Source organism: Micropterus salmoides, unplaced genomic scaffold, assembly GCF_014851395.1.
Source record: "Micropterus salmoides isolate LMB-PRFRI ecotype aquatic unplaced genomic scaffold, ASM1485139v1 Ms_hic_scaffold_8, whole genome shotgun sequence".
NCBI classification, from domain to species: Eukaryota; Metazoa; Chordata; class Actinopteri; order Centrarchiformes; family Centrarchidae; genus Micropterus; species Micropterus salmoides.
Genome location: NW_024044570.1, coordinates 26,329,319 through 26,344,522, shown reverse-complemented (window position 1 = coordinate 26,344,522; position 15,204 = coordinate 26,329,319). Strand labels below are relative to the sequence as shown.

The 15,204-nt window shown below is 41.8% G+C and overlaps 1 protein-coding gene across 5 annotated transcripts; it reads right to left on the bottom strand.

The window, feature by feature from the left end:
• Positions 1 to 4,072: 4,072 nt before the first annotated feature.
• On the bottom strand, positions 4,073 to 10,961 carry mlc1 (modulator of VRAC current 1). Of its 5 annotated transcripts, none has more exons than XM_038705064.1 (12): positions 10,678 to 10,961; positions 10,041 to 10,316; positions 9,479 to 9,568; positions 7,882 to 7,935; positions 7,649 to 7,750; positions 7,418 to 7,519; positions 7,224 to 7,295; positions 7,027 to 7,143; positions 6,858 to 6,914; positions 5,849 to 5,971; positions 5,492 to 5,653; positions 4,073 to 5,188 (listed from the first exon to the last, which is right to left on the bottom strand). In XM_038705064.1, exons 1-12 carry the CDS (start codon positions 10,756 to 10,758, stop codon positions 5,108 to 5,110), a joined length of 1,317 nt encoding a protein of 438 aa, XP_038560992.1. In that variant the 5' UTR covers positions 10,759 to 10,961; the 3' UTR covers positions 4,073 to 5,107. The 5 variants fall into 5 exon arrangements, with proteins under 5 accessions (XP_038560992.1, XP_038560995.1, XP_038560994.1 ...); XM_038705067.1 differs by having other exon boundaries at positions 5,483 to 5,653; positions 10,041 to 10,363; positions 10,678 to 10,958; XM_038705066.1 differs by having other exon boundaries at positions 5,483 to 5,653; positions 10,041 to 10,320; positions 10,678 to 10,958.
• Between the last annotated feature and the right edge of the window lie 4,243 nt (positions 10,962 to 15,204).

The window sequence follows — 15,204 nt, the reverse complement described above, 5'->3', positions numbered from 1 at the left end:
CTTTCCTGAAAGACAAATGACCAGTTAGGTCAGTTAGTATGTGCATTTTTTTATTATTAAAGTACAGTGAGGTACAAGATGTCATTACTGGGAACATGTGTACAATAGATAATTAGTGCAACCAGGTTTCAAACCAACCGTAGTGTGAATTTGTATTGTCTCACACTTTCCTCCAGAACATTCTCTCTTCCCTTCCTTGTCCTCTATAATGCAGTCATGTGACTGAGGACGACTAACCCTCAGTCTGTGACCAGTGGAGTGTGTCAATGTGGTTACATCTAAGGGGGGTGTGTGCCTTTGAGCGAGCAAGGACACTAAAGGGCAGGTTTGTTCTCTGGGGAGTATGCTAACCTGAAATTGATTAAAAACAGAATTTATTCAATGATTTTGACAAATGTTTTGTCTTGAAATTAACAACCTTGTCTTAATGGACACTGATTCTGTGCCCCCTGCCCCTCTCTGGACTCTTGGTGGTCGTCATCTCTGTGGAACAGCATGTTCACACTGGGGTGTCGGGTGCACCCAGACACTTGTCAGTGGGATGTCTTGCCATGTGTGTCAGAGTGTGTGTACACGTGTGAGTGTTTGAGTGAACTTGAACAGTAATTGTGCAGGGTGGAATTGGTGCCTGCTGCACACTCATTTCTCTTGAAGGTTATGTTAATGTCCTTCAAGAGGAGCAGGAATACATCACCCTTTCTCTTGTGCAATCTCCATCTCTCCCTCCTCTACCTTTCCTCTCATTATACACAAACACAGCTCATCTTGGAAATCCTTAAAAGCAGAGCCCTCTGGTCAGGGGCTGGAAAGTACACTTAATATCTCAGGAAGTGGAACCTTGAGACTGTGGTCGTACAAGTACAGGGGACAATTAGCGTTCTCTTGTCAGCTTTGTAGCACTCTCACCCACAAGAAGAGAAACATCGTAAGGAGAGGATTTCTTTGAAACATTATCAGAGAACATAATTCAAGGCTGCATATGTTAATTCTGACATCATGCAGTAACTGGTGTTATATCTGGGATAGCATGACGTTACATAGTACAGATTTGACTCTGTCCTGTCCACATACTGCCTGGTGACAGTCAAGACAACTTTATACATATCCTCAAATACTGTCTCAAGGAAAAGAGGAAATAAACTTTGCATAATTTAAATTTAAAGGGGCAGCATCACATTTTTGGCGCTCAGTTAGAGGCTGCACTGCTGTCTGTGAGCCCTTGGCACTGTTCCAGTCTGACAGATATTACCCTTCAGTTGGGTAACGCTACCAGTGTTTAGAGAGGGAATTCCACATTTTTTGGCTACTACAGCTTCCCGCTTGGCTGTGACCAGTACAGCCGGAGTACAAAGAGATGGAGCTAAGCTCCGGGACAACAGCTGAACAAGAGGAGCCTCATTCATTCATTATGAATTAGATGATGGCCAAAGAGGGAAGAACTTTCAGTCCCCATCTGACACTTCAGATAACAAATCTGAACAGATAATATAGCAGACCAATGATGCATTTTAGAAAGATGAACAATTTTATACTAACACTGAGATACTAACAGTGAAAAGAACACCATAAACCTCACTGTTTTCTTACTTTTGACTATCAGCAAGTCCCTATAGGAACACTGCAGGAACATTTCATCAGGGTGAGAGAAGATCATTATGTCCTAATTAGCTCGTTTTGAGCTATGACTGCTGTCTCCTGACGGGTCTGTGAGTCCAGGACAGAATCGCAACCAGGAGGACCGCACTTCCAGAGACATTGCGTTGCAATGAACTGCAGCTGCCTGCAGATGACGAGCCGTTTCAGGACCTGAGCAGCGGATAGCTCCCGGATAGCCAGCCGGAGACGAGCTGCTGCTGATGATCCAGTGTAGCGATTGAGTGTGTGTGCTGCTCTGTGTCTGTGTGTGTGTAAGAGAGAGAGAGAGAGAAGAGAAGATCCTACTGTCGGAGTCTCTAAGATGCTCCATACCTGCATCAGCTGTCTACATGTCCGCACTGGAAAGCGGAGAGGAAAGCCACACTCTCGAGCCAATGTGCATGCAGCGGGAAAATAACAGAAAGCCACTCACCATGACTCGCTGCATCTCCCAGCGCGGTAAGAGTTAATCTGCAGTGCGGGCGAGCAGCTACAGCATCCGAGCACACCGGTTTGTTCCGCCTTTCCCCCGCCAGCTCCCCTCCCCGCCCTTCCTCATCCTCAGAAACAAGGGATGAGATACCACATTAAGATTCTGTAGTTCATCACATCACCTCGCTTTCATCTCCGCGGTTAACCGAATTAACGCAGAACTGTGACCGAAGGGCAGGCGGTGTGTGTGGCAGAGATGCTGAAAGATGAATTCAGTGATGTTGCAGAAATCGACATCCTACTAATTCTATAATAATTTTTAAAATATGTTTATCATAATAATTTTAGGAATCTAGATTCTTATGTGAGGGTTAGTGAAATGTTGCAGTGATATCATCGACGATAAAACACAATCAATAATAGTATCTAATAAGGGATTATCTATTTAGGACTAAGACTGGACTACATAGTCCAGATGAATGACTACAGACTGGCTACCACTTCCCATCCTCTGTTCGTTCAGTCTACAACCTAACTAGGACCTGCAAGGCTGTGACAGGCTTATTGATAGGTTTATCCAGCCCGCCCATCAACTCTGAGTGTGGGACTTGACATAGACACGTGCAAACAACGAATGGGAAAGATGTTTGTCATTCAAATTCAGTGGGTGTGGCGAGGACTTTTCAAGGGGTGCATTCAAGACAGCAGTCAGTTAGGGGACCATGCAGTGGAGGATGACCCGACTCAACTCAAGTGTGAAACGTACAGCCTTCTGCAGTTGATAATGGAGGTGCCCCTAATTGCATGGGCTACTTGTAGTGGTAACCTATGTGGAGAGAGTTACCAGATTCTAGAACAGCAATAAATAAATGGCTATTTTAATATGTGTATTTGTTAGTATTGCTCTTGCCAACTGACACAGGTTTGCCTTTTAATTTACTGCTGCATCACTGCTGAACAGGGAGAGTGGTACGTTTGTTTGTAGCTCCTGCTGCCATTGCTCACTGTAGGGAGTCTTGTGCTGCAGCATTTATCAGCTGGACTGAGCCACAAGTCAGAGTACTTCAAGCCGGTTTCCTCTGGTTAGTAAAGCCCACCTCACTAAGTCTGCTTCAAAATACAGCCCCCCCAGCATTGTTGCAAAGATCTTGGTGATGTTCATGTTTACGATGTGACAAAGCTTACTGCTTCTAGTCATGGTGGTGTGAAGAATGCAAAAGAATGCAGCCTATGGGAAAGAAAATAGTTAAAGGAGACATTATATCCAGAGGTGTCCTCTCCATTTACATACAAGGGGGGGAGGGGGGCTTAAATCTGTATCACATCAATGCCAAAAGCTGAATTAACACCTCTATGGCAGTGTTAACAGAATCTGAACACTATAGGAATCATAAAGGTAGACTTTATAGCAGAACAGATGTATGGCATTTCAGGCGATTGTACACTGAGTGTGTGTTTGAAATTTTGGCAAACCAAAACTGTCTAGAAATATGTTTGTACATGCATTAAAGTCTTGGCCTGTATGCATAACACCTCCAGTAAATGGCATGGTTGTGGTTTCATCTAGGCCTTCTGAGGCATAATCTTATATGTAAGGGAGGGCAATGACTCCCTGTTAATAAGCATAGATCATGTGCAGTGGCTAACACAGAATGGAGCGGAAGGGAGTAAATTATAAGAGGAAGGAAATTAAGTAAATTAGCATATTGTAGTAAATACATTAGTGTGAATATAATGAGAACACCATTCTCACTTTCAAAAAGAAAGCAGGGGTGAGTAGGGTTTCCCCCCAGTAAATATACAAAAATATATCACCTATAGTTTAGTTTAGTACAGCCCGACCTCTAAAAATAGGATAAGAACTCAACAGTATTTCCTGGAGTTATTTTAGGATGCAGGTAGTGCCATGTATATTTGCCGTCTGGTCTGTCATCTTACCATCTATACTGTATCTGCAGATTGATCAAGTGAGCAACATCAAACAATAACCAGAGCAACCACAGAACATTGTACACATGTGTTTACTTACAGTTGATGCCAAACATTTTATTTTCTAAATGTGACACAATTTCAGTTAAAACGCTTCACATCAGTTAATATCTGCAATTCTCTTAATAAACTGTTGCAACCATTACCACACCACTTTGAAGACACAAAGAGGCCTGCTACTGAACAAAATACAACAATCAAGAGAGTGCTGTAAGATAAGTGTTGACTATTTGGAAAGAAAATTTGCAGAGAATAATGTCTGCCACTGATTTTTAAACATGTTTCATTTGCTGTCCGAGGATCTTTTGCATCTGTGGAAAACTCCTATAAATGTGGCTGTTTCAAAACATTACAAGGTCATGACATGTTGATACCTTATAATAAATTGAGCCAGTGCCGGGTAATAGAAAAGCCACCACACGCGGGAGAAAAGCATCAAAAATGCACATTTCTCATTTTAGATCATTCTATTTTTTGGGATATAAAAAATATCAAACATTTTCATTTCATCCTGACATCCTTTCCAACCTCGACAACGATACGGACAAATCGGTACCATCCGTTAAATCCAAAATTAATTCAGTTGTATGTGTTTGCTGCATAGAAGAAATAGAACAAACATCATAATTGCTCTGAACATTTTTATACTCGTTAAAATTGACTCACATGATTGTTCATTGAATGGTTCACTTCCCACTTCAAATGATGCCATTCCTCACTACAGTAAGAGGGCAACATTTATAAAAACCCAGAAAACAGACATCAAAGCAAAGTGCTCATAACATTATCTAGGCAAATATCTTAACCAATAACAAATATAAGAATCATATTTGCTGCTTTGTATTTGTTCAACTTTTTTTCTCTTTCTGATTTCTTTCCATATCTTTCATTCTTTATTTTCCCCACCTTTTCCTCTATCTCTCATTCTGAATACATCTTAACTGTTTTTTTTTCTTTCTTCTAGCATGTTCTGTCCCAGTTTGTACTCTTACAGCTCACAGAGTTTCTTTTATTCCTTGTTCTCCCACTTCTCATCGCACTGCAGGGCTGTTCATTGGGCCATTTGGACCACAACTGCCTTCCAGGTTCTGTCTTTGTCAAATTCCTGCAGCGTTCCATTAGATGCTTGCTGCTGAGGGAGCAAAACAGGAAGATGGAGGAAGAGAGAGAGATTGGAGAGATGAAATGTGGAAGAGATAAATGATGTGTGAAGGATAAAAAGCTTTGTGTGTTTTTGTGTGACTAGCTCACAGATGTTTATGTCATTATCAATTATTGAAATGACATGTACATGAGTTGAGTTGGTCAGAACACCTGGACAGAATTAAACTCTCAAATGTCCTTTGTTGAAAGTGGACAGACAGACAAGGAGAAAAAAAAGAGAGACAGATACTTGCCCACCTGTGTACACAACTCCTGCTTTTACCTGCCGTACCTCGCAGTAGTGGGCTGGGGTGTGCATGTTGTCCTCGCACTCTGGAGCCCCCATGCGGAGCTGACTCTTGTAGGAGGCACAGTGCACCACAGTGGCTGAAGTTAGAATTGCCTGCACCAGCAGCAGCACCATCAGAATCAGCAGCAGGATGTCGTAGGATTGCTGGACCCCCCCCCCCCCCCCCCCCACACACACACACAAGAAAATTAGATGATTGAGTCGATTTCACACTTTATCTAAAATCTGTAAAATAAAGCTGTATTTCTCCTGCAAATGGAGGTCAGGGCTGGTTACTGCTTACGAAGGAACCTGCACATTGCATATTACTGGGGGACATGTTGACTTCATTAAACTCACCTTGGCTGTTGGTACATCATACAGGAAAATTTCAACGAAGCTGATCACACTGCAAGAGAGGAAGCCGGAGGCTGAAAAGAGCAAGGGAGACGTCACACTGCTGATGGCAATCAGCATCTCCACCTGAGAGACACCAGGAAGATGGAAAACAGAAAAACTAAAAAAAGGATCAAAGAAAAAGGAAATAGACCCAGTTTGTATAACTGAGAAATTTTATTTTGAATGATAAAAATGATCCTTCCTCAGCAGACACTCCTTATTAGCTCCCAGAAGATAGGCCTACAATAAGTAACTTTATTTATAGAGCACCTATCAGCAGCCGAACATCAAAAAGTGCTTCACAATAAATATAAGAAAACAGACATAAGAAACACCAAAAAACAGAATTAAATTTAAAAACATGACACAAAGACACATCTAAATAAGTAGATCTTGAACTGAAAAGGTCCATATCTTGAGTCCATTAGGAGAGCCTTCCAAAGTTTAGGAGCCACAACCTCAAAAGCACTGTGTTCAGAGGATGTTAGAGACCTGGTACTATTATAGGGCTAGAGGGGGCTCTCTAATGCAGTTGTCTGACCAGAGCTCTATAAGCGATCACAATAACCTTGAACTGAGTTCTGCATATGCAAGACAAACAGAATAGGACTAAGGACCGAACCTTGGGGCACACAACAAAACAGAGTTTCTGGTAAAGACACATATAGCAATAGCAACTGAGAAACTCCTATCACAGAGGTAGGAGGAGAACCATTCCAGGACTAATCCAGAATTACCCACCCACTGCTGAAGTCTGTCAGTAAGCATACTGTAGTCTTCGGTGTCAAGAGCTACACTGAGATCCAACAGTACCAAAACATTCTCCTGCATCACAGTATATCAATATATCATTTGAGACTCTTAAGAGCTGTTTCCTAGTATGATTTGCACAATCACAAAATTGAAAGTATTTGAAGTCTAATAAAGACAGACAGCGCAAAATGAATTATGTTAATTGTCTTGCACTCACCAGACACTTCTTGGGGTATTCTGACACAACATGGCTGGCAATAGCACTGGGAAAACACTGCAAAGGAGTAAAGACGAGACATAAAGGTATAATGGACTGCATTGTAGTTTTTGTTCTAAACTGCAATCTCTGTCATAAAGAAAAGTAAGTTTAAGTAAGAAAAACTCACAGCCACAAGAATCCAGAAAAATGTGACAGACAGGTACGGACCAGGAAGCAAAGCATCCATGTTGAGGGCAATAATTCCTCCAAACACAGCAGAAATTCCCACGATTACTTCAATCACCTATTAGAGATGTTCTTCAGTGATTGATAAGCATTGGCCAGACAGAAATATCATGTGCAAATAAACTGAAAACTACTCACAGAATACGCTTTAAGGAGTCGAGTGGGGAACACTGCAGGCGTTATAACCACAGGTCTGTCATATGTCACCGGCTAAAAGATTGAAAGGAGTTAGGATGGAAGAGTGAAAGCTCTAGGGAGAGTAAGAGGAAGGAGACATCAGTTGGAGGAATCAAAGCAATCAATCACTCATTCGCACACACTCAAGCACACACCTTCCTGTGGCAGCAGCAGTCTTCTGCAGAGCGGGCTGACAGGATGACAGTACTGGCCATCAACACCTCCAGTACAATCATCAGGATGAGGTTAAAGTTGATCTGAATAGACAGAGTGGGAGGGGGAGCAGAGACACAACAGCAGAAGGACAATTAAAGAAGGGAAACTTGATATGCTTATGTGCAACCAACAAATTGGAAGATATCAGTACATTACTACAAAGGATTTACATTGACAGCTGAAGGGTTCAGGACCAGTTTACATCCGAACCAAACCAGGCAGGTGGTCGTTACAGCAAATGTTGACACATAGACCACCTGGAAATCTGACACCTTGAGAAAAAAACAAGAAAACATGAGACCTTTATTCGTATCAAGCCTCAATTGCCTTGAGGAAATTCAATTAGAAATCCATTAAAACATAATTATCTCTTTTGCCTTTGGTGTGTTCATTGTTTACTCACTGCAACATGTCTGTTCTTGGCAATGGCGAAACTGGCTATTGCTGCAGGGAGGCCCTGTGAAGAACAGACAAAAACTAGAGAAGGCGATTTCTGAGAAACTGTGGTGTAAATTCTGGATGTTGAAAAGCTGACGCTAAACTGCATTGTTGGTTTTAAAAGTGGAATAAAATCATCATTAATGGATGAAGATGTGGAATATTTTAAGGTTTGTTGAAAAGCTGATGTTACTCTGCATTGCCGGCTTAATTTTGTATGAAGAAGCAGCTAAAGTAGGATGAAGAGCTGGAAAAGTGGGAAATGGAACAGGTTTGATTTTCTGCGTTTTTTGCATCCGTCAAAAGCACAATATCATTTCATAACTCAGATACTCTACTTTCGACAGGCCTAATATTCATGTGGATAATTATGATGGTGATGAGAAGGTGGCGTTTAAATTAAAGGGTGAGGACTGCACACAGACAGGGAGGGAGGACAGCTCAGCCCCTTCAGCTAGCCGTGGTGCCGAACGCAAGATGTGGGCAGAGAGAGGTAAACATCTTGGGAAGATCCTCCAGTGGAGAAAAGCAAGGGAGGCAATGAGAAAGAAGGAGCGAGAGACAAAGCAAGAGACAGAGTGACAGCAGCGTCAGGATTTGCAGGAGCTGCAGGCAGATGTGTCCACAAAATCACTACAAGAGAGAGGAGACTCTGAAAGAGCTGCGTGAGATTTGTGTGAATTAGAGCAGGTTAGAAATGTCCCCGTTTCTACCTCCCTCCTGAAAAATCTGGTCTCAGTTAAGATGGAAGTCTATACAGCAGTTGGGGGTGGCACCGCTGTCCCTTTGAAGCTAACTGTGCTAAGTGAGTGTGTGTTTGATTCCATAGTAACATGTCTGCTACCGGCACACATTTTCCTGCGATTTGATGTATAAATGATGGATGTGGAGTGAAAACTGCGGCAGTGAGAGCAAGTTTAAAAGTAGATTTTCAGATGATTTGACACCTCCTCTGCACTGATGTTACCCACTATAGCTTTGAACGTTCTGCCCCGCACATATACTCAAAAATTTCAGAAGGTATAAAATGTCTTTAATTTGAATGAAATGATTTAATGTGAGAAAGCCCAAAAGGTTTAAGTTTGAATGGAGTTTCTAAGTGAATGTATGGATGAGCAGGATGAGGCTGAAGATTTTTCTCATCAACTCACATTATGCTGACACTTCAAAGAATGTTAAATATTTTGAAAAGTTTTAATGGGATTTGAAAAGTTGAATAATGCCTAGAATGTACAGAAGATGTGAAACATTTTGATTTTCAACTGGAGCTTCTAGCTAAAAGTATGAATGAGTTGAAAAAGTGGGTAAATGTGGATATTTTTAACGTAACCTGAAATATTTTGCAAACTATGGTAAAGGTAATAATAATAACGGCTGAATGATAATAAAGAACTTCATGCATAGAAGAACATATTCACATCGATGAGCAGCTGCGTGTGTCTATTTAACAGATGCTGTATTACTGACATTTTGATGTCTTATCTAAACAATGTGTATAAGCACATTAAGGCAGAGCTGAATATGAATGTGACTGTGATTACACTTGCATGATGGTCACTTACTGAGCCTGCAGCACAGCGTAGGTAGTCCATGGCAACAGGAAACACATTTCCCAGGTACAGAGAGAAACCAGATGTGATAAGCAGACTGCCCTGTGGACACGCACACACACAGGCATGCACACAAATACAAATACAGACACTCAGAAATGCGTTCAACAGGTAAGACTGCACAAGAATGCTAACATACTCTCACACATCCACACACATATTTTACAATACAATAAAACATTTAACTGAAATGCCCAGTTAATAAGACATAACACAATACACACAGCCAAACTGCTGACATTTTAAATACGGACAGGGAGCAACCCCATCACATTCCTACTTCAGCCTTTTTTTTTATTGATTAGAGCTTGCACTGTCTGGAGCCATACTGTTGTGATGTGGAAGCACAAAACAAGATGTCGCCATCCCACTCAAAATTTCTAGACTGGGATCCTGTATCATCAGAGTAAAAGATCACCCCAACCTTTAAACTTTGTGTGTAATGGACTAAATAGATACACCCTGTCATGTGCCTCCTTTGTACCCGTCCCTGACCATGCATCTTTCCTCTCACCCCTATAAGGACGCTGTAGAGCCAGGCCCTGTAGCTGAAGCAGGGGTGCTTCAGAGCCTCCGGCTGGGCCAGCTGCAGGTCACTGGCCCTCACGTCCACTGTGTAGCTGTCCCGCTCGGGTTTATACCGCTCTCCCCGTTCCGGCCTTCTCTCTGCTCCTCTGTCGCCCCGTCGCCCCAGCGTCCCACCGCCCCTCTCCAGGGTGGGCATGTGGCTGTAGGTGAACTCCTCTCTGGCTGAGAGCTCGTCGGACTGCATCACTGAAACAGCTGGTGGCTAACTTCAGTGACGGGATGGGAAACACAGAGTGAGGATTAGAGCCTCTGTGAAAGGGAGGGTGACAAAATGCAACTGAGAAAGCTACATGAGTTCAGAGCCTTTGTTTTTTAAATTGTTTCTGCACAGCAGTTCCCATCAATAGAAGGCAATACGTTTATTTTCAAAAGATGAAGATGGAAATCGGAGTAAGGAGAAAAGTGCATCAAACCAAACAATGAGCCATTAGTTTACTAATCATGCAGTAACCCCAAAACAACCCCCTCCTTTTTGTCTGCCTGAATCAAAAGGACGCCACTCATTCCATCTTCCTCCTTTTTTACTACTTCTTTTTTTCCCATTTTGCTCCTGCCACACTCACCTGTTGTTGGGTCACTTGAAGAATCTCACAAATATTGTCCAACAGAGGTATCTTTGAACAACTGAGATCAAATCTCCACATGGAAGACAGCTTGTTTTTGTCTGCAGCTCCTTCTGCTCCCCATCTCTCTCCCTCACACTTACACTCTCTTTCACCCCCACTCTCCTCCTCTTTTTTGTCTCTCTCTCTCTCCCTTTTCTCCTGTTTCTCAGAAACAGTTCTGAAAAGTTTTTTTTGAGCCCCTTCAAAGCGTGGAGCTAAAACACATGGCTCTTGTGCTGCCAACCTACTTTGTGCCAAAGGGAGAGCGCCTGTGCATGACAACAAGGGGAGGATGAAGGGGCTCGCACTGGGGGCAGAGTTAGTAGGGCAAACACCCTTTTTACACTCCCCTTTTGCTCATGCATACACACACACACACACACACACACACAGATACATGCACATCAACCCACTTGCTAAACAGAACAATGGACACTCAGAAATGAGAGCATGGCAACACACAAAGATACGTCTCTAGAAATTCCAGTTCATAGCAAGAAACATGAAGCTGCCACAGAGAAGTTCACATTAACCCCATCATGTACAGTGTCAAGCAGTTGGTTTTTTTCCATAATAGCAGAATGTGTCCCCCTGTGGAGTTCCCTTCACAACTTCGCTTCTTCTCTTGGCGTTACTTAGTGGTCCACTTGCAGTTCACAGCCCAGTGAATTAAGATGCCCAGCAGTGCTTTACAAAACAGGCCACAGAGACATTTCCCCGGCTTAATCACATGTTTTCTTGTCTGCCGCAGCTAATCTGATGACAAATCATTTCTACTTCGAACAACATTCTCCAAACTACTCGTTCAGGAGTGAATCCAGTTGGATGACGACATCTTGTGAGTGTGTGTGAATGTGTTTATTGTGTCCATGTATAAGCATGTACATGTACGTGCACCTCACTCAGTCTTTGACACAGCGGAGCGTTCTTCGCTCAACATTGTTCCTGGGCGCCGGTAACCATGGCGACTCCTTAACAACTGCTGTCCCCCCTGTCCCTCGCCATTCTGTCTCTACACACACACACACACACACAAACACTGCAAATACCATAGGCTACACACTCAAAGGAGAGAGGTATATTGCACCAGTTCTTTGGAGACATTAAAGGGGATCTGAGGAACACTGATTAGATGAGACATAATTCAATAAATGGGAATGTAAAAAATAATTGCAAAGAGGCTGTCTGGACTGGATTGTTTACTCCCAGTAATTTGATTCTGAGAGTTAAGCTTTTCTTAAATATGTTTAAAAAAAACATGGGAGCCAAATAAGTCCTGAGTATCCTGCTACCCCTGACATTTATGTGAAGAAAAAATAATATCAGTGTCATGTTTGGTGTCACTGTAGCAGGATGGCACAAAGACAGTGAGAGATACTTTAGGAATACATTTTGTAAAGGTTGTTAATGTTGTTTGTGTAAAAAAAGTGTTACTGAGACAAATGTTATCAGTGTTCTGGTATACTACGAGTTGATCCTCGTGTGTATGATGTGTTTTGGTTGAATTAGTGTTAGTGTTGAACTGTGTGTGTGAAGAGTTTTAAAAAAGTGAACTCGATACACAATGCATGTCTGCGTGAGGAGTGGGAGAGGAATTCTCTTCAGCACCATCTCATTGACAACAGCAGTACCACACACTCACTGCTTTGCTTTTACCCCTTGAGAGTGAAGCAGAAGAAAACAAGGCCAGGTCTGTTCTCTCTGCAGCTTTGATTTTCTCTTTCTACTTCTCTTTATAGGTGTGTGTCTGATTGATTTTTTCCTCTTATTTGCTTTTCACCTGTGTGTCTGTCTCCCTCACTGACCGTGACACCCCCTCTGCACCTCCACCTCTTTGAACTCCTTGGCACATCTGCAAACTGCTACAAACAATATCTACAGCATATTGGCTCACTTGTATTTCACCATATGAGTATGAAGTCCCAAATATAACAAAATGCACCAATCCGCTTCTAATGTTGGCAGCCCATCCACCCAAGAAAATTTAGCTTATTGTGACCCATATTTATGTTTCTTATTAGGCTGCGACCTCCAGTGGCAGAGGAAGTCAGGTGATGTTGTATAAAGAGAAAAAAAGTTAATGCAAGGAAGGTGGTGGGTTGGATGGATTACTCAAGCAACTCAGGCCTTTGATTCAGAAGCTAAACCTAACCAAGTGGTTTTTGTTGCTTAAACCTAAACACCCACATGTTAACATTATGTGACTGAGGTCACATGATTTATGTAACATACTTCAGTCCTGTATGCTGTTGTTGGACTGGTCCAGAAAACGCCCCTATGTGTTGTTTTGGGGAGCAGTCTTATGTTTTGGGACCCTTGACAATCAATCTATTTTGTCGTTTAGGTATGAGAAGGTTTTGGATATCGGATATTTGCCTGATACTGACTCAAATAGCTTGATTGGGTATCATGACAAGGAGGGCGATCTAATCTATTGGGCAGTTATATTCAGTTCCGTACTTGGTTATGCGATGTGTCAGCAGTGCACCGGTAGACCCAAATATTAGTTAGTATAGTATAGTAGTACTATAGTATAGTATAAAGTTAGGAAGCAAGTCAAGCCTGATGTTGCCTTACACATAAAAGAATGATACCCTGTCTCTTCCTCACAGTGAAGAATACAGCTTATTCACTTAAACTGGAATCGGATCGATACTCAGCATGTGCATCCCTACGAAACCAGAATACATCAATAAATATCAAATAAACCTAAATAGTTAAATAAACTTATTTTACTGTTGTGAAAGACACATTTCACCAGCTCTATTTTTCAACTCATTTTCCTCTTTTTTCTTTTGGTCTTGGCACCCATTTAATCAATAATCTATTTTCTATGTCCAAGGCATGTCCAGAGGAGTGTGTGTGTGTGTGTGTGTGTGTGTGTGTGTGTGTGTGTGTGTGTGTAACTTCAGTGAAGCAATTGAGATAACTGTATGCCTAGCTAACAACACTGGTACAGTGGTTAGCACTGTGCAACAGCCTTTTCAGCTAAGCAACCTACCTGAAGCTAACTTTCTTCAAGAAACTACACCAGCCCGTAAACATGATGTTAATCATCATAACACTGTACAGTGTTTGAGTGCAAATGTAAAAGCCCTGAGGAGAGTATTTTAATGAAAGACATATGGACACAACTTTCCTCCCATAATGAGATGACTGAAGGGAGGAAGCAAGGTTCCCTGTATCTGGTATCCCCAATGGTAACCACAACACTTTACATACTCTGCTTACTACTGCTGCTGTTAGAATGACATTTTGCACATAAAACATAAGAAAACACAAAAGTGCTGTAACTGCTGCGACTGACAATAACATCTATAGCCATAAACTATGATATTACATGAAAATATGAGAATGGGGAAAATACTAAATATGAGCCTATTAAATGTTCTGCTTGCTCTGACTTATTGGTACTATACATTATTCCATCGGTCACTTGAATGTGTAAATGTATCCAGTAATAGTGTTCTCAACAATTCCACAATGGGACAGAAAAGTATGGCATGTACAGTACTTTCTGCTAACCATCCCACAATGTAATGCACAGCATTTTATGGGTGCATAAGACTGCTCCCCAAAACAACACATAGGGGCGTTTTCTGGACCAGTCCAACAACAGCATACAGGACTGAAGTATGTTACATAAATCATGTGACCTCAGTCACATAATGTTAACATGTGGGTGTTTAGGTTTAAGCAACAAAAACCACTTGGTTAGGTTTAGCTTCTGAATGGGCTCTACATTACAACTGTCAGTGATGACGCAGAATGAGGATGATTAGTTAGCGTACAAGGGAGTGATTTCAAAACACAGCCAAGCTAACTAAGGCTAATAGGTAGGTTTTAGTTAAGTTTGTTTGACATGATAACAAAAGAGACACAATTTTAAACTGTCGATGAGAACAACCAAAGAGTCCAAGACTTGCATTTTGGTCCTTGATGAAGACATAAAAAGGCATGCACTTAAAGATGAAGATAATTATTAAGATAAAAGCAGGTGTCTTGGAACTTCCAAGTAGCATTAGAAAGCTAATTTTGATTTACATAACGTAAACTGGGTGATGCAACGTTAGTTTTATTACAACATTTTGTCTCTTTTGGGGCTCCAATCAAGGAACTTGTTCAAGAGGTTTCATTTGTGCCAGTGATTTAAGTCTATTTTCCAAGACTCTGTTGACTTGTGTGGAATTGGATGCCAAATTTACAATTAATTGTACAAGCAGAATACAAGAGCGAAGAAGAGCAGGTGGTTTAGGAAGGTTGGGTATTTTTGCAAAGGCCAGGAGTGGCATGATTGAGGAGTGGTCATGTTCCTTAATGCCTGCTAGATAGCTCCAATTAGACCACCTCCCAGCTGAGATCTAACCTTTTAGCAGTGGGGAACAAAATCGCAACTAACTGTAACCCTTTCAAAATGTTACATCACACAGAATAATAAAATGTCCCCTTGCGGGTGTTTTTGAGCCAGAGACTACAGCAGAAGAA

Excerpts from the sequence above, each read along its gene's own strand:
- mlc1 (XM_038705063.1), bottom strand. The coding sequence starts at position 10,758 with ATGTGGAGATTTGATCTCAGTTGTTCAAAGATACCTCTGTTGGACAAT. Across the intron at positions 7,936-9,478 it reads TACGCTGTGCTGCAGGCTCA|GGCCTCCCTGCAGCAATAGC; the intron begins GTAAGTGACCAT and ends TGTTCTTCACAG. Across the intron at positions 5,654-5,848 it reads ATGATGTACCAACAGCCAAG|CAATCCTACGACATCCTGCT; the intron begins GTGAGTTTAATG and ends GGGGGGGTCCAG.